Source organism: Neolamprologus brichardi, chromosome 2 (assembly GCF_056152115.1).
Source record: "Neolamprologus brichardi isolate AB-2024 chromosome 2, ASM5615211v1, whole genome shotgun sequence".
Lineage (NCBI taxonomy): Eukaryota > Metazoa > Chordata > Actinopteri > Cichliformes > Cichlidae > Neolamprologus > Neolamprologus brichardi.
In genome coordinates, this window is record NC_142105.1 from 29471219 (window position 1) to 29494751 (window position 23533).

Consider the following 23533-nt stretch of genomic DNA (forward strand, 5'->3'; position numbering starts at 1 on the left):
AATAACTGCTAAAAGAAATTTAATTTGTAGTTCTAAATAAATTCTAAATGCATTTAGGACGTTTTTTACTCACTATATGTCTATTCCACGATGTTCCTCTCTCCAACAGCGTAGGTTACAATTACATTAGCATCACCAATTATACAAATTAGGTGATGACGTCATTTAGCGACTTGTAGCGATTTCCTTACTGAGGAGTTGGCAACACTGGTTTGAGCAGCAGTGACATTGACAGTGTACACAAAAAATATAGTTTATATAATAAAATTTGCCTCATTAAATTTCATATTTACATATGGGTGGATGCACTTCATATAAATATAAACCAACTCTATAAGGACGCTGAATTTGCACTTCTAGAAGCATCTCCTGAAATCATTTATAATACTTAATTACAAAATCTGTTGGGCAGCAGGTGACTGTTTTAGTTAAGTAAAAGAGGCTTTGCATGGAGGGATGCATTTTTAAATTACCACCATATTTTTTTTTATTGGCCAGCAGCAACTGCAAATTATGTAAACAACCGTTTGCACTGCCAGTAAAATCTAACAAAGCCTTAGACCTCAAACTAGAGACTTGTGATTTTGCTTCCCAACCTGCGCATATCATCATATAAACTGTTTACATCTGACAGTTAAATAACAGCATTTCTTCAGCTGCAGACAATTTCATGAAGAGAACTCACGGTGACAACGATCAGTGAATGTGTAGGAAGAGCGGGAATGCCGAGGACTGAAAACAACAGAGTAAACGGATACGAAGGCAGAAGATCTGTCAAACTGTTTACGCACCAACTGTTTTGGAGGAAGCGAGACTGACTGACAATAGACATTTGGCAGTTTTGTGGCTCACGGACTGTAACAGAAAAAACAGAAAAATCTCAACACAGAACAGCAACGTTATAAAATAATGGAGAATGTCGAAGTGTTCAACTGGATTGCTGAGGATTGTGTAATTACTGAGGTACAGGTGTATGTTTCCTATCCAGAACCATTTGTCCATATAAAAACTACACTCAGCAGTGAGGTTTGTGCAGCTTTTATGCTTTTATGATGTTGTCAAGCAGGAGCGGACTGAGTAATGGCAGTGAAAGCAAGGAGGGGAAACCAACAAAGAAATGCCAGCTGAATGCCACGGCATTCCCCCCTTTGTGATTCAGTTATGCATAGAACCACGTAGAATTGTGTAACTCAAACAGCTGATTATTGCAGCTCTACTTCACGTGTGTTCGCTGAAGTCTGTCGTTCAGGAGAACTTGCAATCTAAAAGCGCACAGGTAAGTGGTCCGAAATGGTAAGTGGTAGTTACCACTACAGATTGTCCTCCCGAGGGAATACTGTATCTCAACAAGATTGCAACTTTGTCTCTTTTTTTCCCATTTCTGCAAAAACAACTAGCGATGTCATCGTAGTGATGCTAAATTAAAGCAGCAAACTGGCTGGATTATCTGTGAGACGGCCTGATGAGGGCTTGAGCCAGTTGAGCAGTTTTTAATCTCTGCCCCCTCTTCATCAACAGACCCCCAACTTAGCTTCATATTAAATAAATGCCTCTAATATTAAATGCAGATTCACACACGCACAGGATGCATGACTATCTTTGTGAGGAAGATCACTGACATCATCCCTACCTTTAACCCTAACCATCCAAACCAACACCCCAACCATAACCTTCCTGTAAACAATCCTTAGGCCACATCATAACCTTTAAACAGGCAGAAAGGATGTGAAACTCAAACTAGTCCTTACTAAGATCGCTAGGCAACCACACACACATACACTTTCAAACAAAATGCCTTTTGCAAAGTTGAAGAAAGTCTATGTTTTTCACAGCCATTAAGTTCCCATAACTACTGCTTGACTCCAACTCTTTCCACACCTATAAAGCACAAAACTGTTGTCAGTTATTTTTCAAAGCTATGTCAGACACAGTTAATTCAGATTTGTGTAGCACCCTGCTAAAAAAAAATTTCGTTTGGTGAGAATAAAAGCAAACATTTATGCTTTACAGACTCAGGAGGAAATACCCTCTATTAACTGTGGTGGTGAAAAGTCACTGACCCAACACTGAAAACTGGTAACAGGTCAAAAACACTAAGGTTCGTTGCATATGAATCAGTGGAATCAACAGCTGCCACAATTACACACGTCCTCCTTGCAGGCAGACTGGTGAAGAAATTTCGCTTACGTTTTAGACAGCGGGGTGTGAACACACAGCGACGCCAGGGTCTAAAACGCATGTGCAGCTGAGCTGAGGTGGATTGTATCTGCTGGCTCATCTACTTGTAGAAATATCTGTAACCTCCTGTGACATGTACAACCAGCACGCATGCTTCTCTTGTAGCTGTAACAGCAGAAAACACAGACAGAAGCGCAGAGCCGAATACAGCAAAGCTGCAAATCATTTAAGATATAACCATGTTTTAGCTACACATACTAAATAAAACACATTGTGTTAAAAAGAAATCAGATGTTTGAGGTACAACATAAAGACATTTTGACTTTATCCCTTCACTAGTTGTTATTTTATATACCTCTTCTTCTCAGAAGATCTAAAAACAAAAGTGTATCTTTTTTACAGCTTCAAAAGCTAAGGTAGCACGATTAAATGCTATAAAATCAGAAAGACGGCTTTTTAGTCTTCATTTAGTTCCTCTTGGAGGTATGCGTTACAACGACTAGATTAGACTACGTTGTGCTTTTCTGCTTTTATCCACCTCCGACGCTAATGTGCGCTCTTTTCATCCACTCCGTGGCTTGTCGCCAGAGCATTGTCCACTTCTCTTCGCATTAAACAAAAAAAAAAAAGAAAGAAAACAGCCAAAGAGGGGGGTCTTGGAGGGTTGCAGGAAAAAGATCAGCCAACAGGAAATCCACAGTTGAGACTTCTGGTTAGGTGGAGGGCAATTTATGGATGAGAAAAGGTGCTGGTGGGCTGAATCCCTGAGAAAAACAGTATATGCGATATGTTTTAGAAGGAATTGGAATATCTAGATGTTATTGCATACATGTATGTTTTCACATGCACGAGCAACGTTTGACATATGTAAATATGTCTAACCTTTGTATGATGCGATCAGATGTGCGTCTCTACATCTGTATAGCCGGGCAGGATGTCTCCATTGGAGCAGCTCTTGGACTCGTCGGCCGGTGGGGCGCTGGGCAACATGTAGGCAGTTGTGGAGGTCTCCTCTGGTGATGCCTGACCTTGCTGGAGCCTGCGGTGGATCAGGGGCACAAAGAACAGCACCACGCCCCCCACCATCGGAGGCACACCAGCCAGGGAGAAGGCCACTGTGTAATTCCCAAAATAGTCATGCAGGAGACCTGTGCAGCGGAGGTAAGGAAGCAAAATGCGAATGGAAAGATTAAAACATCTGCTTTAGATCAAGCAGATTCCCAGTTTGTTTATACTGTGCATACACACAGTGAAATAAATGTACACCCTCTTCCACATCCTGCAATGCAGTTAAGCTACTCCGCTGCCCGGCAGATGGTGGACATCGCACACTAGCAAAGACAGGCCGTGTGTTGACAAAGGCGGTGGAGAAAAAGATTTGTAATTACCAAACGTTGTAGTAAACAATGCAGTATTCAAACCATTTACAGACCAGGGTGTGCAAAGATTATATGAGGAAGGAAATCCACATTTGTTGGGCCTCAAGGACACATGAGAAAAGAGCAGGGGGGTTTTTTAACTACAGCTCTGGGCCTAGAAGACAATAAGCTTTGTCAAGCCTCATAAACACAGCGTTCTTTAGTTTCAGTTTGTCTGCTTGTAGGCTTTAATGCTAACTAAGCATTAGAATAAACGAACCGTTTTTACGTTCTATAGTATGGTTGTTATTATGGTTGTTTTTGTGGCTTAAAGGGGCCCCAATATGCTCATTTCAAACTATGTTTTATCTTTGGACTCCAATTGAAGGCTTTGTATAAGTCACAATTCAAACTAATAATTGTTTTTCTTATTATGGGGCCTGGTGCAGCCCCTCAGTTTTTCCTCTAACACAGTTCTTTGGTTCCAGTAACCATAAGTCAATAAAAAAAAGACACTTTCTCAGCATGCAGGTCACAGTGTGCATTCTCAAGTAGTGCAATCTAATCTCTTAAATTAACATCCCACCTGCACCGCCTGTTCATATTACTTTTTGGTGATACTGTTCGCTAACAAAGGAGACAGAAAGCCAAGAAACAAGGCTGTTCATTTTTGTAAAACTCATGGAATTTGACAGTAAGAATTCCTTATTTTTTTTCTTGTTTCCTGGATTTGTGGTCAATTGTGAAAAAAGACAAGTGCCCAAAATTAAAATAAAATTTCTGGTTATTGAATAGAAAACATTAAAGATGAAATTGGATCTCCTATATCTTGATTATGAAAACAAGACTTTGCAAAAGAAATGGATACAGCAAGGCTACAACTAGCAGGGTTTTTTTTAGTTGAACAATTTGCAGGTATATACTGTCATAAAGCCTCTTTTTGTTTAACCACACTATAAAAGAGGTGCATAGTAATGTATTATTACAGTAAGAAGAATTGGTTGCACCAATATTGCTGGCATAGCTTTGGATATGCCATCGATCTATGTCAGTGCACTGCTGTCTCTAACACTGCAATGCAAAACAAAAAGCTGTCATTAGGAAGTGAAGATTATTTTGAAAAGTAAATCTCTTTTAAAGAAATAAAATAAAAAAACCCTGCCAGACAGCATGACTCTTCATTTAAAAAAAGTACATTTAGCATTTGACATCTAAGAGTTTCAGTATGCTGGCTGAGGCTACAAAGGCCAGGAAAGGGCTGTCAGGAAGTCAGAAAGTTGTGTAGTAAAAGCAGCTCTGGTATGTGTGAGAGGCAAAAGAGATTGTCGAGATAAAGTCAAAAGATGCCTGAGTCAGCAGCGTGCTGCGACTAGTGTTCTTAGGTATTATTTTTTTTATTAGCGAGCTGGACAAAAGAAAGCAGATCGAAGATCAGTACTGTCATGAACACAAATCCTTGGAGGCGGGCAGTGGCTGGCCATGAGCCCAACCATCTCTAAACACAAACCAGTGTATAACCTGTCCTGCTGTGCATTTGTCTTTTTCCGTTTACTAATTACATTAGTTGTACCCACATCCAAGGTTTTTCTCTGCTAATATAATTCAGCTCATCGTGCATCCCTACTGCCAACAAGCATAGCACAGATGTGTAAATGACATATATCTGCACTATTCAAAAAGTGGAAAACACACACACATATATAGCTTCTTACCAGCGATAGGTGGACCCGCAGTCATGGGGATGGACATGAGGCCTAGAAGGTAACCTATAGCCTGCGAGGCTTGCATGGGCCCGACAAGCTCAAAAGCTATGGGAGCCATCATGGTGAGGAAGCATCCATCACACAGTCCCAGAAACACACACACAACCACCAGCCCGGCGAACATCGAGCACTGAGGAATCATCATGGACATCAGGCCAAGAGCAATGAAGGAGACCACCTGCAAAATACAGCAAGAACCCATAAACAAGCTTTGAATGTCTTGATGCTCTCCTAACAATCTTTTTGACAGATAAATATGCATTAAATGCAGTCAGTCAGATGGCTCATATTGCTTTCTTTTTGCCTTTGTTCATGCATGGAAATCTGGCCTCAGGCAGATATGGTTACGTGTGCAAGTGGACACACCCTCCATCTACAGGCTCCACCTACACATATTTATGTCAGGTAAAGTTATTTGAGAAAATAAAAAGTACTTTGTCTGCCAGAGAAATTGATCAGGAACGATAAAAAGTCCTTATGTGTTCTCATACATACTTTAAATATGCAGAAAAACAAAGTTCTGATATGAGTAAGTCTTACCACTTGGCTCGGTAACTCCTGTTGGTCCTTACTGTGAAATACTATTTAAATTAAGTGTATTTCTGTGGTAACAACATAAAACTCTACGTATGGAATCAATCAGATCTCATTTTAAAGACATTAGGTTATTTCCCCATGTAGTTAAAACTCTAATTTTTCCAATTCAGGACTCTTCCTGTGTCATCGCTCTCTTCTAACGTCTCCGCCAAGCAAAGTTCAGCATCATAGTTACATTTACTACGGTAATTCACCTGAGTGCACCGGTGCCATCATCGATCTGATTAATAAACTACATGTTAATGGATTATGAAGAATATAAAAGATATAAAGCTGTCTGTTCACTAACTGTCTACAGCATGAATGCTGTGAATGACTGTTCTGTGTCACTTCAAAGAGCCAAAGAGTGTTACTTCAAATCCCTTCACAACTACAACAATGTGGATTTAAGCGATTAAAAACTGTGTTCAACACTTGGACAAAAGAAACATTCTGGATTTCGTTCTATAAAAGACTCTTGCATAACTAGACTCTTTAATAATCACCGCCACACTGTCAGCAAATTCTTTATATGACTAATACTGCAAATGAAGCTTTAGAAATACTTTGCTTGATGTCACAGATCAGCACATTTTAAGTATGCATGTCCCACAACTTCAAAGTTGTTTTTATATTTTAATTAATCGGTAACCCCGCGCCCCTTTGCTTAGTGAGCTGCTTGAACGAGTTTGCTGGTCAAAACAATGGATCCCTGTGTTTTGCATTCAGCAGAAGCCGCACGTGCGCCAGCAGGAAATGGCAACTCCTGTTTGTATTCACCGCACAAATTGCTCTCGCGTCACCTTGTCTATTTTCCAGGAAGTGAATTGTCCGTAACATTATCCAGTCATGTAATTCCCCTTGTGTTCGCAAGTCTGTTTTTCATTCCAGAGAAACATAATGGCATTAAGCCATTAATAAAAATGAATTTCTAATTTCACCAAGGTAATAAAAAATAAATATTTTAGTAAAATTGGGCCTAACAAATTGGGCCTTGATCACAGTTGTGTGAAAAAGTGTTTATCACGCTTAAATGTTTCAAATCATCAAACATATGTAAATATGTACACAAATGTAAACACAAGAAAACACAAAATGCAGTTTTTAAATGAATTATTACATAAATTAACTGTTGTATATCACATCTTTGGAAAGCTGAGTTCCCAGGCCTGATTACTGCCACACGTGTTCTCAATCAAGAAATCACTTAAACAGAACAGTTGACCAAAAGATCCTCAAAAGCCAGACACCATAGTGTGATTCAAAGGAATTCGGGAACAAATGAGAATCAAAATAATTGAAAACTCCCAAGAGGTTATAAAGCTGTTTCTAAAGCTGTGTGACTCCAGTGAACCACAGGGAGAGACAGTATCCATAACTGGCAAAAACACGGAACAGTGGGGAACTTTCGAGGAGTGGCCGGCTGACCAAAATTACCACAAGAGTGCAGCGGCGATTCATCCAAGAGGTCACAAAAGACCCCAGAAAAACAATCGAAGAGCTGCAGGCCTCACTTGCCTCAGTTAAGGTCAGTGTTCATGACTTCATAAGAAAGAGTCTGGGCAAAAAAGGCCTGCATGGCAGAGCTCCAAGATGAAAACCACTGCTGAGCAAAAGGAACATAAAGGTTGATCTAGGTTTTGCCAGAAAACATCCCGATTATCCCCAAGACTTTTGGGAAAATAGTTTGTGGACTGACGAGACAAAAGCTGAACTTTTTGGAAGGCGTGTGTCCCATTACATCTGGCATTTCAGAAAAGTAACATCATACCAACAGTCAAATATGGTGATGGTAGTGGGATGGTCTGGGACTGTTTGAGTTACTCTTACATAGTAAGGAAAAGCATAGAAAAAAGTGCTTGTGTGGGTGAATGAGGCAAATTTTATAAAAACCACTTTTTGACGGGCACACTTACCACTGTGAAGTGCATTAGGTTTTCCCAAAAACAGACCAAACAGTAAAGAAAAGCAGTCTGCATAAATTTTAGAGCTTCAATAATTCCCTCACCTGCATGTAGACTTTCTGTAGACCAGGAATCAGGTCCCCGATCTTTCCGAAAGTGAGGCGTCCCACCCCTGATGATGCTCCTATGCAAACAAGGAGCACCCACTCCTTTTCAGTGTCCTTGAACTGTTCTTTTACAAAACTCATCTGAGAGACACAATAATACAGAATCATTACTGTGGACACTGTTAGTCCGTAAATGTCCATCATGCAAATAATGACAGATATTATACAACGTGCTCATGAACCGTATTCTTCATTGCCGAGAAAACATTACACTCAGCATTTGCTGGAGTGGAATTGTTCATCCTTCACCCCAAATCGACCTCAAACATTAACAAAATGTCCACATCAACAGACCTTTGGAACAGCGGAGCAGGAAGACTGAACACATATAGGTCGGAGCCTCCCGCTCCCTTTAGCCGTGACCCCCAAATTAGATCCAAAACATGAAACCGCCCTCTGAAGTCTTTCCTGAACATGCTGGTCCTTGTGAAATATTTGCTCTGCTTTGAAGGTCTACATTCATCAATGGCCATAGGATAGGTATGTTTAGGGATACAGAGAGGCCATACAGGAGAGGTTTCCTGAGATGGTCGAGCCAATACAAAGACCGGGGCAGTGTTTACATCTGGGCCCGGGCCTGAAACAACAGGCCTGACAGAGGGAGGCCGGAGCTGGAACATCCGACATCTGGATAGAGGGAGATCAACTTCACAGCAACACTTCATCTTCATTTTTTACTATCTTACTATCACACACCAAATTCAATCCGAGTACAGACTTTGAAAACATACTTGAGTTTGTGGATGTAAACAAAATAGATAAATGGATTTCTTTTACTTTCGGCCTCTCTAGCTGAGTAGTGTAGTTAGTAAACCAAAAGTAAGTTACTGTCAAGCTCTTTGGCTTCAACATGACATATTTAAAATATAGATTTTCCTTTGGGCAACCGTTTTCAAAGGTTGTACACTGAAGCAGAAAGAAAATTAAGAAGAGCACAATTAACTCCTGGCAACTGAGTGCTGTTCCTCACAGCAGCTATTGTGACAAACTCCGTCATCCTTATTGAGAGGGACAAAGGCGATGTTCAGCCACTGCTCATTTACTCAGCTGACATGCATTCAATTGCCCTCTTTCCGAACGCCACCAGACCGCCAACAGTGCAACAGTATGGCTCTGACATCAATCTCACTCCCCCTCATTTCCAGTGTCAGCAGAGAAAAAGCATTTTTACATCAAACCCATGATTAAGAACCCCACTGATCTCTAATGCTCTTTGTGTAAGCGTATAATATAAATAAAGAGGTCGGAATGTTTTACCACAGCAGAAATAACTCAAAGGCTGTTAAACAGTGCTTTCTTTATTCATATAAAAACTGGGCTTATTGTAAATATTTATAAAGCAGCACCATTTAGAAACAATTACTTCTTAAAATTACTTCTTCTTATGTTCTTACCAGATGGATATATGGCACGAAATAGCCCAATACAGCTGTAGCCACTCCAAACGCCCACACTCGGTATGTGACGATGTGAAACACACGCAAATTGAAGTACTTCCTGATGGTGGTTATCGCCCTGCTCCACCTGCCTCCGCCTTGAGCATTAGCTTGAGTTTGGGATTCGGCATGGTCGGGGCCTATTCCTTGAGGGCCCATGCCTCCCCCAGCAGGGAGCAGAGGCTTGAACATTAGCGCCAGCAGAGCCTGGATCAGCATGAAGACGCTGAGGATCTGGAATGTTCTGCTGAGGCCCAAAGGTTCCACCACCTCTTTCAGTAACACCGGAAGGCCCATAGAGAAGAGGCTGGCACCAGCCGTCACCACGCCGTTGGCCAGACCCAAGCGCTGGCGGAAGTAGTGGCCCAGGATGACCAACGAGGGCTGGAAGGTGAAGGAGGAGCCGCAGCCAAACAATATGCCGTATGTGAAGTAGCGAAGGATCAAGGAACTACAATGAAAAAAAAAAGGACATCAGGAAGAAAAACTAGCATAACAATAATATTAATAATAATAAATAAACCCAGTGTAGGTTGTCCACAGAAAACTCTCACAGAGGACCACATGGGCTAGCCAACATGGGGCCCACATGTGTTTTTCATGTGCAAGCTCATAATGGTTTACCCACAAAATTTCCTCTTGGGGGCCTAAAAGGGCAAAACATCTAGAGCCCCTGATTTAGCATATCATTTTACATGGTTTCATTCATATTTTCAAAGGACGTATCTGACAAACATGTCTTACTTTGCAAACGACGTACTGAGCAGTCCTATAAAAGCCAGTGCCGCCCCACTCACAGCCGTCTTCCTACAGCCAAAGTGGTCTGTGAACATGCTGACCACAGGTGAACAGAAGAAGATCATGCCCATGGCCAGGGCCCCAACCCAGGCTGGAGAGAAGGTTGAGAGAAGAAAGAATTCATCATTGGAAGCATGTGGAAATCTCAGGTGTTATACCTATCACCTAAAGTAAATAAAAGACACTGTTATATATGTTTGTACACAAAGCAAAGATCAGTGTGTGCAGTCCTTGACCATTAAAACATCCTTTTTTTCCCCACTTGTAGAAGTTATTGCATAAAAGTTAAAAAAAAAAAAAAGGCATCACTGAAAAACAACATGGCCTTCATGCACGTATGCCTGGGCCTCTATGCAAATCTTTATGCTTTGTTTAAAGTTTTTGAGAGCTTTCAAGCTGTTTGCAAATCTGCCACCTGACCTCAGCAGCAGCCACGCTCAAAGTAAACATGTGTAGCATGTTGAGCCTTGCCTTTAAATGCCCCATACAGTAGGTATTAATTAACCCAGACAATAAGAATTTTGCCCACAAGATTTCCCGAAGCTTTGAAAAACTACAAAGCTTTGTATGCTGCACACTACTTTTTTCTTCTCCGTCTTTGTGACTCTCTCGCCACCTGATGTGATTTGCTATTAATATACATTTATGTAACCCTACTCATTATTGTGTCTACACTTGCATCATGCGGATCAGACACGCTCTATAAGATTTCTCATGGTGATTAAGCAGATCAAAAAGTGAATCAAAGTGGATAGTTCTGGCCTGTAGAGCATGCAGTGTTAAAACATAACGAGGCAGATTTCTCTAGCAGAGACACCGCGTACCCTGTAGTACAAACAAACACATGTCTGGATCCAGTCTCTGAGGGAGCAAAGGTAGCTTTGATGTCTACCATGGTGTCTGGGCCTTGGGTCACACTGGTCCAACAGTCCAATAGAAATGAGACCAGAGAGACTACTAAACAGCCTGATGGCAGGATTTATCTACCTAAGCGCACACACACACACACACACACACACACTGAGTTCAGAGTGAAACATGAGCTGTGCACCACTGTATAAATAGTCTTAAATGTGGACACTATGTAACACTATGTACTATACTATACATGTAATACATGTTCTGATACACAGAGTACGATTAAAGCACAGGACTCTACTCGAGTCTTTCTACAGTTTATTCTTTCAAATTAAATGGAAAAAAGGGGAGGGAGGGGTCATACACCCAGCCATATAGATGGAATCTACATCCTCAATAACAATTTCAGTAGATTTAATAGTATAATATATTAAATGCTTTTGATACACATTCACTAGTCACTTTGTTACCTTGCAGTGCTGGGTTAGACTCAGAATCAACAAGGTGATGGAAACAGGATTTTGGTCCGCGTCGACATCATAGCATCACACGCTTGCTGCACATCCATACTGTGAATCTCCTGTTCCACCACCTCCCAATGGTGCTCTAGTGGATAGTGATATACTCATATTACAAATGAGTATATCATAAATGACCATCATAAATGGTCCGCTATAATACATAGGTAGGCTGTGATGCTTAAATTATGCTTTATTGTTCAAGGTGAGACTTTTTCTAGTCCAGTCAAATTCTAAATAGCATACTTTGAGGAATTTGCAAGTAGTGAGAAATAAAAACATAAAAACAGTGCCCTTTAAGTTACCTAAAAGTGTGAACTGGCTGATAGTTATGAGTGCTTCTATTGCTGAATTAAACTCACTGCATTAAGCTCCTAAGACCACTTAAGCTACCACCTGTAACACTTTTCCTTTTTTCTGTTCAATACTAGATGTCCAGCTGGTTTGTCTGGAAAATACCACAGGCTCTTAACTTAATCTCACCAATCTCAGCTAGTGATTGCAGCGTTCCCATCTGGACATGCACTGCTGCTAGCATGCTGTTTCTTGCAGACTCATTCTTGGAAAGCCCAATATCTGACACAGAGATGTGAAGTGTTTTTTAACACTCAAATTGGTCAGTTTGGCATAATGTAGTTCCGGTATTGCTTTTTTTTAATGGCTCTAGCACCTGCAGTGCTGGTACTGCACCAATAACAGTTTGGACACGACAAACCGAAAGGTCCGATGTGAAATCAGAGGGTCAAAACAACAGGCCCGTGTCACACTGCCTTACAGCATACTCTATATTCTGGCCAGCCCCACAACAAAGCCCCATTTCCCTGCGTCCTGACACAACAACTGAGTGCACTGTGCTCATTAGAGGGGATTAGGTCCAAACACTTTCAAACAAAAGCAAAAGAACACAGTGAGGGAGACTGCAGCCAAATGAAAAGATGTCTGTTTGGGTGGGGTAGCAAAGAAGGGGGTTAACAAGCTTCCATTTCTTAACATGATAGACTTGCAGTCTGACAAGAAGCAGCAGACTCATAGGACCCATATGTATGTTAGAGTAAGAACACTTAAGGCAGAAAAATGTGGTTGGGTTTGATATAATAAGAAGTTTATATAAGACTAATGAGTTCAGCATGCTTTATGCTAAGCTGTAAAAGATGCATGCAAGACAACTGTGTTTTGTGGATTTCTTCTATGTGTTATGTAATTAAAATGTATATTTACTTAACTGTGTCTACTCTAATCTGTGTCATGTGTAGCCATCCTAGACAACCATATATATGACAGCTAAAGTTACACTAAAACTAAGTCATTCATATCACAGAGGCCCTGTTACTCCATTCATAACAAAGCTGAAATTTAACCAGGCATTAAATTACCTACACTGCAGTTACTAAATTATTAGGTTCACAGATCCTTTTTTATGAGCAGCTGTAGTGCAATGAGAAACTGACACTATTTTGTTGTCCACAGCACCGGATTTGAAATGAAATAATGCGGTTTACCTGCCTACTTTCAGTCTTAATTTGAGAATATCAGGATTCATATCAAATGACTAGAGTAGGAATAATAGGTCATTAGTCCCCTTGTTTAAGGGGGCAGAAAGTAAGATACTTTGAAGGGAAACTGCTCAGAATATGGTCTGTGGGTTTTCCAGAATAACAAAGACACTGTTCTTGGAAAGATCCCTTGCTGTTGTTTTTGTTTTCATTGCTTTGAGAAGCACCGATGAAATTTTCTTTCACTTCCAACGTATCCCGCAGCGTATGAAACCATCCGCTTAGACGACTGCGAATGCAGCGCACTGCTGCTTTCAGCTCAAAATTATTGTTTCTGAGCCAGTGAGCCCAAACAATCAAAAACACATCTGTTCAAATGCTTTCTGACGATATTTTCCACGGCTGACGCAGACACGGGGAAATACTGCTGAACCTAAACAATGCATCACACTGTTTCTGAGAGCGTCTTGGGGACGTACTCCTAAAGAAACAATAGTCATAGGTATTTTTGTTCCTCAAGGTAACATAAAATGCTCTTAGCAGGTGCTGAGGCAACATAATAAACTGAAAAACACAAATACATTGCTTTACACTGCTGCGATCCAGCAGTGTGTTTTTTTGCACAAAAAAAAAAGTTTAAATGAGGAACTGACTCTGACAATAAAGATTTCTGGTATTTTGCTAAAGATAGGAGGCTTCAAACTGCTCCAAATGCACAGATTCAGAGCATTTTTTTCTACTCTATATCTATATGATGAGAGTACATGTCCCTAATGTGGTCAGTCAGTCAATCATGAGAAATTTGCCTTGAATTTAGCCAGAAAAGAGCTAAAACTTCTTCAAACTCAGGCAGTGCACAAACTTACAAGCCGCACCAATGTCCAGTATTAGATCAAACATGTTGAATCATCTGTGAATCAACTGTCAATCATCCACGAATACTACAGTAGAGTCCAAGAACAACACTATGAAGATGAAGATAAGCATTAAAAGTCACCTTTAAATCAGTCATTTTTATCTTATAATAATTAATACCATACCAAGTTAAAGGTTAAAGTCCATAATAAGGACAGAATGTTCATTTTAAAGAGTGAGAAAACACTGCTTGTATCATAAAGACAGTAGAATGGTAAGGATGTTGTGTTAGCACAAATATAGAAAGCACAACAGGTGAGGCGACACGGTTCGCAAAGGCTTGCTAGCAGAAGGCATGTGGAGGCCCATCTGTCACAGATCAACCAGGAGTCTCTTCAAACAGCTCAGGCTCAGACCATAAATGAGCTCTGACAACAAAGCTATCAGGATGCTCCTTGAGTTGTTTACTCGGTACCACTCACAGGAAAATCAACCATTCCCTCTGATGTTCACAAATCGCATCATATTTCAGGCTGAGAGTAAGTGCAAACTGCTTGTGTTGACACTATTAATAAAGCTGAAAGGGCTAATCCTTTTTATTTGTTTTAATGGATGTGTTTTGCGGAGATTTTACTCTGTCATGTGTCGGCGTAGTAGTACAACTGAAATTAATTGGATTGAACTGAAATGATAGTTTCTGCAACATCATCTATAAACAGATGTATTTTGGTATTGAGGGGACACTGGTGTCCTAGTCGTTAGGGTGCATACCCCATAGGCTAAATTGTGATCAGTAGAAGGGTCCAGAGCCAAGCGCCTGGTTAAATGGACCTCGTCCTATCTAAATACAGGAAAAAATGCCTAAAACTAACCAAAATCAACCAATAACAGTCCAATTACTCTTTGTACACATCTTTATATACCTTTTTATAAGCGCATGGAGCTTGAAGAAACTTTTTCCAACCTGAACCCATTCCACTGTCCACTGGAATGCTAAAAATGCCTCATTGCACCCTGATCTGCCAACCTGAGATTTCCAGCTGTCCTGGGAGATGCTGGAGGAATCTGGAGCAGGGGAAAAACAATAACGAACTACCTACCAAGAGCACAGCCCTACGTTAATGATTTAAGACGTGTTCTTGGCAGACAGACTATTGTGTTACTTCACTTGTTTTTGATGTTTTTGAGAAAATCCAACAATGATTATTAAGCACATCTAAAATAATGAACAACTAGGTTTCCTTGAAATCTAGCAAAAAATTAGACTACAGGTGACAGGGAAATTCATTTTTGACTAGTAAAAAGGAATAAACTTTTTAAGCTTTTGTGGGGCTCGATATTAGCAGTTCTCATTAATAATAACAGGTGTAGCAACAGCTGAAATGTAATGAAAGAAAACTAAAGTGTGTCCCCTACTTTCATCCAACAGCAGGCCCTCTACACTTACCCTGGATAAACAACAAATTGCTAAACACATAACCTTGTTCTACGCAAACAGCTGATCAATAGTCAAGATGAGATAAACCCAGTAATTGTTTGATCTGTCTGACTGAGCTACCTACCGCATAATTAGCACAGATACTGCGCCACTCATTTTGGCTTCAATCCTATCAGTGTGCCAGGACCAGGTAAGCTGTTTACCCAGACTGACACCTAAAAGCTGGACCTGCCTTGAAGTCGTATCCAGACGAGACACCAACTTGTCTGTAAGCACTGCAACATAAGGAAGTGTGGTTCTGCCACTGAAGCAAGCATTTCCTGACTGGATCCTGAAAGGATCAAACCACACTTTGAACTTTGAAGGTGAATCCGCTCCATTTTTAAAGTTTTAATACTGCTAGGCTAGTAGTTAGCGAGTGTTTTACACTGTCAGTCTCTTCCATGAAAATTAGGAGGGACCAGCAATCTGCTAGCAACCAAAGCTAGCAGAATGTAAGGAATTTTCGGATGCAGCTCCCAATTCAATCAGTTTCAACAACTGTCACTTCCAAAAACTTAAGAGGAACGCAAATTTTCCCTAGCAACCAGAGGTTTCTGGGGATTGCCGACCGGTCTCGATCCCTTTGTGTCTGCAGGCTTAGCGGAATAACCGTAACTTAGCCACCAGCATCTAAACTGAAAATATAAGCCTTAAGGTACTTCAGTTATAGTTCATTGTTCCTTATATTGAAATCAGCACTGACGTCAAGCAAGAAAGCGTCACCATTTTTCATTTTACATCTAGCGGTTAATGTAACCAGGCATCAGTTTTCTATGCTAAGATAAAAGATTTTGAGCTGCCGTCAAGGCCAGTGATAGAAGAATAACAGTTACCTGCTATAAAGGCTAAAACCGTTGGCTTTGAGAGGAAATTGTTTCTTTCAGACTAAAGTTAATAATATGACAACAGTTCAAAAGTGCAATCGGCTATATCCTTATTCATTTACCATCAAGGTTATGTAGCCCATTTGTGCAGAGAAACAAGTTTTAACCTCCTCTATTTGTATTGCTTTCAAGTAAAGCCTAAAAATCATATAAAATTCTTGATAAATTCTTCAGTTGGTTCAACAAAAAGTTTGCTATCCAAGTTATTCGCATCGTGGCTTTTATTGATTTCCATTTGTTTAAAAAAAAAAGTTTATTTACATATTTATTTATTTACATACATAGTGGGTTTTGACTCAATGAACAAAGATATATGTGCCTAACATGTCAGTAAAACTATTCTATAATACACTCCTATCATGCTTTAGTTAACTGAGCTACAACAGTTGTTGAAACTGATTGAATTGGGAGCTGCATCAGAAAATCCCTTACATTCGCTTTGGTTGCTAGCAGATTGCTGGTCCCTCCTAATTTTCATGGAAGAGACTGACAGTGTCCAAAACACTCGCTAACTACTAGCGTAGCAGTATTAAAACTTAAAAAAATGGAGCGGATTCATCTACACTGAAAATACAAGCTTTAAGGTACTTCAGTTATAGTTCATTGTTCCTTATATTGAAATCAGCACTGACGTCAAGCAAGAAAGCGTCACCATTTTTCATTTTACATCTAGCGGTTAATGTAACCAGGCATCAGTTTTCTATGCTAAGATAAAAGATTTTGAGCTGCCGTCAAGGCCAGTGATAGAAGAATAAGTTACCTGCTATAAAGGCTAAAACCGTTGGCTTTGAGAGGAAATTGTTTCTTTCAGACTAAAGTTAATAATATGACAACAGTTCAAAAGTGCAATCGGCTATATCCTTATTCATTTACCATCAAGGTTATGTAGCCCATTTGTGCAGAGAAACAAGTTTTAACCTCCTCTATTTGTATTGCTTTCAAGTAAAGCCTAAAATCATTTAAAATTCTTGAGTTGGTTCAACAAAAAGTTTGCTATCCAAGTTATTCGCATCGTGGCTTTTATTGATTTCCATTTGTTTAAAAAACAGTTTATTTACATATTTATTTATTTACATACATAGTGGGTTTTGACACAATTAGACTCAATGAACAAAGATATATGTGCCTAACATGTCAGTAAAACTATTCTATAATACACTCCTATCATGCTTTAGTTAACTGAGCTTGTGTTTTCAATCTTTCCAGATTTAGTTTCTAAAAATGAGGTGGTTTATTCTGTTGTTCTCTCTCAGTTTTATTGCAGCATGCTTCATTTAGTTGAGCTCCACATCAAGCCACAGGGCTAAAGCACTGCTCACAATAGGTTAGTGAGTTTTCTTATCGGTGCATGCTTGTCTAGAACAGTCTGTAAGATATTTAGGAACAAGCATAATGTAATTTCTGAATCTTTCACTCAGTGTGTTCTTTTCCCCTGTGAATTTTTTACATCATAAGTCTTTGAAGCAGAATATTCTGGTCATTGCTATTATATTATACTTACTAGATCCATTAATGTGCCATTAGTGTAGATGTGGTCAGTGCATGAGTCAGACATGAGTCTAGACATGCCAGAGCTTACTGTGGTCGGAATATCTGAGTTAAATCACTCGCATTCTTTGTCATCTTTCTTTAAGAGTGCATGATGAAGAAATCCAGGCGATGTTTAAGTCCTCAAGAATCATTTCACTGCATTTCTCTCTGTTGATTTGTAGATTTGTGAAGCACAGCACATTCAAGCTAGCGGGATTCGATGTAATGTAGGTGGCTAAAGCCAACAGGCTTCTGCAGCTGGAGTCATCAGATGTTTTCTCACATTCACAGAGATACCATAGCCTACTGATATAGTTACTACAGAGTCATTAAGTACTCTTGTGAGAGAATCAAGTGCATAACGCTCAGTAAGTAAACCAACTTTAGGCTTAGAAACAAGTAGAACTTGATGAGCTACTTTTTTTCCTCATCACAATTTTCCTCCTGCTCCGTTTCACGGTTCACATAGATGGAAATAGTTTTAGGCTTCAATGAAAAATTAATTCCTTCCTCACTCAGTCCCTTTCTTCTGCCCCTGCACACACATTCCCTCTTTGCCAACTTCGCTGCAGCTGAAACAGTGCCGGCTGCATTTTGAACTTTCCTCCCACATTCATTCGCACACCACCTGACAGGGGGCTCACCCCTCGCTGATTATGAAAGCAGCCCCCCCCCTCCCTTTCCATTTTCAAAAGAAAGGTGTGCCGGGCACGTGCACTTACTTTACAAGTTTACCAACATTTTTGTGGTAACAACTGGGAAAAAAATGAGTAAAGGTGTCATGCTGTAATCACGGAGCAAATCATCACCATATGTGACTCATAACCCACACACACCTCGCCATCATTAAAAATTTAAAGATCCTACTGTTCTGAACCCCTACTTCGATACTGCTACGGTATTCTGAAACTCACTTGTTTACTCCTCGAGGTTTATAAAAGACCTCAGCAAGGCCTAATGGTGATCTCTAAGTATGATTTCACCATATCCAGCCTTTTGTTATCCCTTACGGTCCTTTGCTTTTTTTCTATTGAGCAGTCTGACATCTTTTAAAATGTTGTACACGTGTGAATTTAGACTGGATATCTCAAAAGAAGCCTTTAAGATCATAGCTATTGTAGCTAAGCTCTTCCCCTGTGCTTTTTTCCTGCTGCTGAGGTAAAAAGGTCAGGTCTCAGCCTACTCACTTAATCTGTTCACATATGAGCTCAACCCAGAATTAAATCCAAGAAAATGCTGGAGATGAAATCCTAAATACGTCAACAACAACAAAAAAAAAAAAATGGGGAGGAGAGAATATAAACATCCTGTATAAAATTCCATCAGCTTCTTTTAATAAATAAGATGTCTGTCCTATACCCCCCTCCATATTGCTTTTATACTGATAATAATAATAAAGGTTCACATTTGTTCCAGCAAACAGCATTAGTGCCATAATCCCTTCCCACATTGTGACCTTAACTTTTGCATGTGATTGCGGGAACTGACGAGGATTTTAAGAAAAACATCCACTCCTGTTACATGATTTCCGAGCTCAAAACATTTCTCTGTATGGATCAGTACACTGCAGAAGCAGCTTTCACGGTTTTCACAATGAGGAAGGGGAGGAGGAGAAAGAAAGGCAGGAGGGTCCCTTTCTTCTCCCCCCAAACAAGAATTCCCATGATTACTCCTTTAGTCGGTATTTGTTAACAAGATTAACAAGCACAAAGCTAGAAGCCATGGTTACCAGAAGCCCAGAGCTTCATTAGCAATAAATTGGACGCTGACTTTGTGAACTCATTGAAGAATAGAAATGTTTCTACTGGACTTGCAGGCACAAGAAAATGTCAGATTCCTGCAAACAATTGGAGTAGCACCAGGCCCATTGTTTCTGGGGACTAATTTATCTGCAACAACAAGACTGAACTGTCACATTCCTGTAAATGAACATCAGTGATTTCTTTATTAAGACTGATATCCTTGACTGCTTTGTATAGTGCCTTTCCCGTTGCAGGGAGCTGAGCGCAATCCGTAAATAAGGATAAAGAAATAGTCTGACCATTTAGTAATGAAAGCTTATGATCCTAAACAGAATGGTTGAAATGGGAGAAGTGGGTAGGGGAATGATGTGACTCTAATAATAACTGCCTGTTAGATTGTATTAAATACTACAAGCAGAAGCAATATCCCTGATTTACATATCTATCGCAGGATTTTTAATCATTAGTCATGTGCATCTTGGGGACTCTAACAAGTCTGTCCATACTGGTCCAGCAATGCATGGGTCAGACATTCATATCGACCAATATCGACCTCGCTAACTGCAATTATCTGTCTACTACCACCCTGGCTGATATTTAACAAAACAGCTTTGTTCTGGTTCAATGATATTGTGGTAAATAGCTTAAAATTTCTGTCTTTGTTTGCTTGTTGGGAACCAAGAGGGGAATATATAACAAGAAAAAAAACAGCACTCCAATATCGGCTCAGTATCGGTGCAAATGTTCACAAATATTCAGTCCTTTGTGCTCACTATATTATTAAGGAAACCTTTATCAAAGGACCCACTGTAGCAAACTGTGTTGTGGATAAACAGAACAGCCTTAATGAATAGTTAACAAGTGCCTACGGTGCTTTTTCAGTTAAGTGCCTGTAACTGATTAGAAAGCTGGTGCTTTGGAAAACAAGAGATTTCAACAGGATGTAAGGAGCAATTTCAGAGTAAGAGAAGAAAATAATAATTCAAAAATAAGAATGCAGCAATGAGCATACTTTACACGTGCTGGTGGGGCACTTGTTTTATTCATTACTGTGTTTAGTGTTCCACTGGGAATTTAAGTTATTCCACTTTTTTCTAAAGTGATATACATATAAAAATCTACATACTGTAAATTAATATAAAGTTGATGTTAAAATGTTTATTATAGTAATTGTGCTTTAAATGACACTTCCGCAGCTCTAATTTCCACTTTTAAAAAAAATCCTATAATTATAAACCAAATGTGCATCAAGATTCTCTACTCCTGTCCACCAGCTCACTTGTGGCTTCAGCTCCAGCCCACCTGAGCAGAGAGATACTGCTCAGATAGTACTTACTCACCCACTTTGAACTGGGCTGTTTGGTCTTCAGGGTCTGTGTGCTCCTTCACCAGCATCATGTGCAGGATGCCGAAGGAGTTGTGAATTCCGAAGATTGACCCGTTGCACCAGGTTGCAGCAAAAACCACCAGCCAGCCAGCGTAACCACCTTCGGGTGGGACGAAGCCAGCTCCGTGGCTCTCTACCTGCACCCTAGCCTCGAAGTCGGAACCCGGCGTGAGGGGTGGCTTGCAGCCGGTCTCGATCAGCTGCGTATTGCTGTCCTCCTTCACGATTTTACCCTCGCTGCCGTCCGCCTGGTCATGCTTTCTCGTGTCTAGGTCTTGAGGGGTATCCCTCTGCTCCATCTGAGGACCTGGAGCCGGCTGTTCCGTCCGTGACTCTCCGTCGGACGGCTGCGCTTGGTTGTCTAGCCCGTTGGTCCCCATGCTGTCTGGTCTGGCGGAGAGGCTACTGTGGGCTTTTGGCGCACATGCATGAGATATAGGTCGCTGACATAAGAGCACCGATTTGAATAACAGCTTTGATTGGTTATCTGTCAAACGTGAAAGACGGATGGTGTTTTTCCTGGCACACAAGCTTCCTACACGCTGCTCGCAGCCCCAACTTCAGCGAATAAACTCCAACCTGCAAATGTAGCGTGTGTCATTCTGGCCGGAGGGTCTATATTTCCAGGAATTAGCTCGCACCGCCTATCCTTCCTTTTAATGCAAGCCTGCCTAACCGCCTATAAAGACGAACACCATGTATTTACTTGTGTTGGCTCTTCTCCTCGGTGCCGAAAGAGGATCATCAACCTGCGAAAACGTCCGCTCCGCCTCGACTCCGTGTAGCCCCGTCGCGCAGTTCCCGCACGATCATCAACATTTCCCGATGTTAAATGCAAGAATTAGACGCTTCTTCTTATCTTTACAAGGTGGACGTGTAACGTAGGTAGGCCTGTGCATGTCCCGTAGGCTGTATCGGTTCTCAAGTGTCAACACACACCGAGCCGTCATTCAGCAAATCCACACCCCCCTCCTCCTCCACCACCTCCTTTCCCCGGCGGACGGACAGTTGGAGCCAATGGTGGAGCTTCAGTACAGTTACAGTAGAACGAGTTTGCACTTCGTGGCTTTTCACGGAAAAACCCGAGTGTGGCTTGCTTTTCCCCTCTTGTGTCGGATTAGTAACAACATCCTGTGGCTAATGCAAACATCCGTTTCAGCGCATTTTCCTATCTAATCTAATCTAATCTAATATAACTTAATATAACATAATATAACATACTGTGTTATATATCGACACATCAAGAGATATATCTACTTTTGTAATTTTTGCAAATTTTAATTTTTGTAACAAGTCTTGTTCGTTTGATTAAGTGACCTAATATCTAAAACAAATAATATTAATTATAATTTTAAAAAAATACGTCTTACCTTTATTAAAGTTGTAAATAGCTCTAAACTATCAATTGAATTTTTAGATTAAAAAATGTTTTTACATCATTGTGGCAGACGTCAGGCACGTTATCTGCTTACTAACTCTCTGGATTGTATAGATATGGAGAAAGGAAAAAATATCATCCAAAAAAATCGAAATACGGGATTGAAATCTAAAAAAAAAAAAAAAAAATCGATTTACTAACTCGAAATTTCAAGATATTTTCTCAATTTAGATTGATTTTCTCACACGTTTGAGTTAGTAAGCTGATAATTTAAGACACCTAACTCACAATTTTGACATAATGACTTATTCAGTTGAGACGTATAGTTTTATTTTGTTGATGATAATATGTTTATTATTTAATTCATGCATTTATTTATTTCAGTGACATAAGGATTTAGTATAGGGTATTGGGGGGGAAAAGACAGCAGAACTTTACCATCTATGGTGTTAAAGGGGTGAAGGGTCAGGAAGCAGCAATAACGAGGATTCACCACTATGGGGAGCTACAAATCAGTGTAAACGCCTCTTATTAAAAAGAGATTTTAATCTCAGTCAGACTTTTACATGAACAGATGCATAAATTCCAGTGGCTGTGAAGACAAACTGCATGATATTTTAACATATGTACAGACAGGTTTTGCTGTCTGATATATCACAGCAGAAACCGCAAGTGTAAAAAATATCATGATTGATGGTTTAATTCCTGCTTCAGCTTTGAGGACTTGGGACTGATCTTAATGTTCAGCATTAACCTGATCAGTAACATCTGCGCTTTTCCTGCTGTGATGGCAAGTGAAAACAGTCTTGGTAGGTTTGTCAGTAAGTTTATTTATAATGCAACTGAACAGCAAAGATAAAATGTTTATGCTACTGGCTGCACTCCAGAAAGAGAAAACTAGAAAATCCTTCACTGATGTTTGGTAATATTGAGATATTTTGATAAGCCTCCAAGTCACTATTCTGTGGTGTTGATATACATTGTTAATCACACACTATTTATACTGCCAGTGTGCCAAATTTCTATTCGTAGCCTGGTATTCTAAAACATTCTGCCCAATGTCAGCAAAGACTCTGGGAAGTACTCGTGCTGAGGGTGTCACAGCACCCCCTGGCAAACTGTACAGGACCTGTATGTCAATTAAATACTGAAAAATGAATAATTAATACTAGAAATAATAGTTTTTTTATGTCATTTCCTTCATTATTTTTTAAAATTGTAGTATATT

General features: G+C 40.1%; 1 protein-coding gene across 1 annotated transcript; it reads right to left on the reverse strand.

Annotated features, from left to right (window-relative positions):
* Positions 1-485: 485 nt before the first annotated feature.
* Positions 486-21892, reverse strand: slc16a2 (solute carrier family 16 member 2). The gene is made up of 7 exons (XM_006781333.3): positions 20881-21892; positions 10127-10271; positions 9341-9833; positions 7884-8027; positions 5249-5477; positions 3061-3326; positions 486-2942 (listed from the first exon to the last, which is right to left on the reverse strand). Exons 1-6 carry the CDS (start codon positions 21305-21307, stop codon positions 3076-3078), a joined length of 1689 nt encoding a protein of 562 aa, XP_006781396.1. The 5' UTR covers positions 21308-21892; the 3' UTR covers positions 486-2942; positions 3061-3075.
* Positions 21893-23533: the final 1641 nt, after the last annotated feature.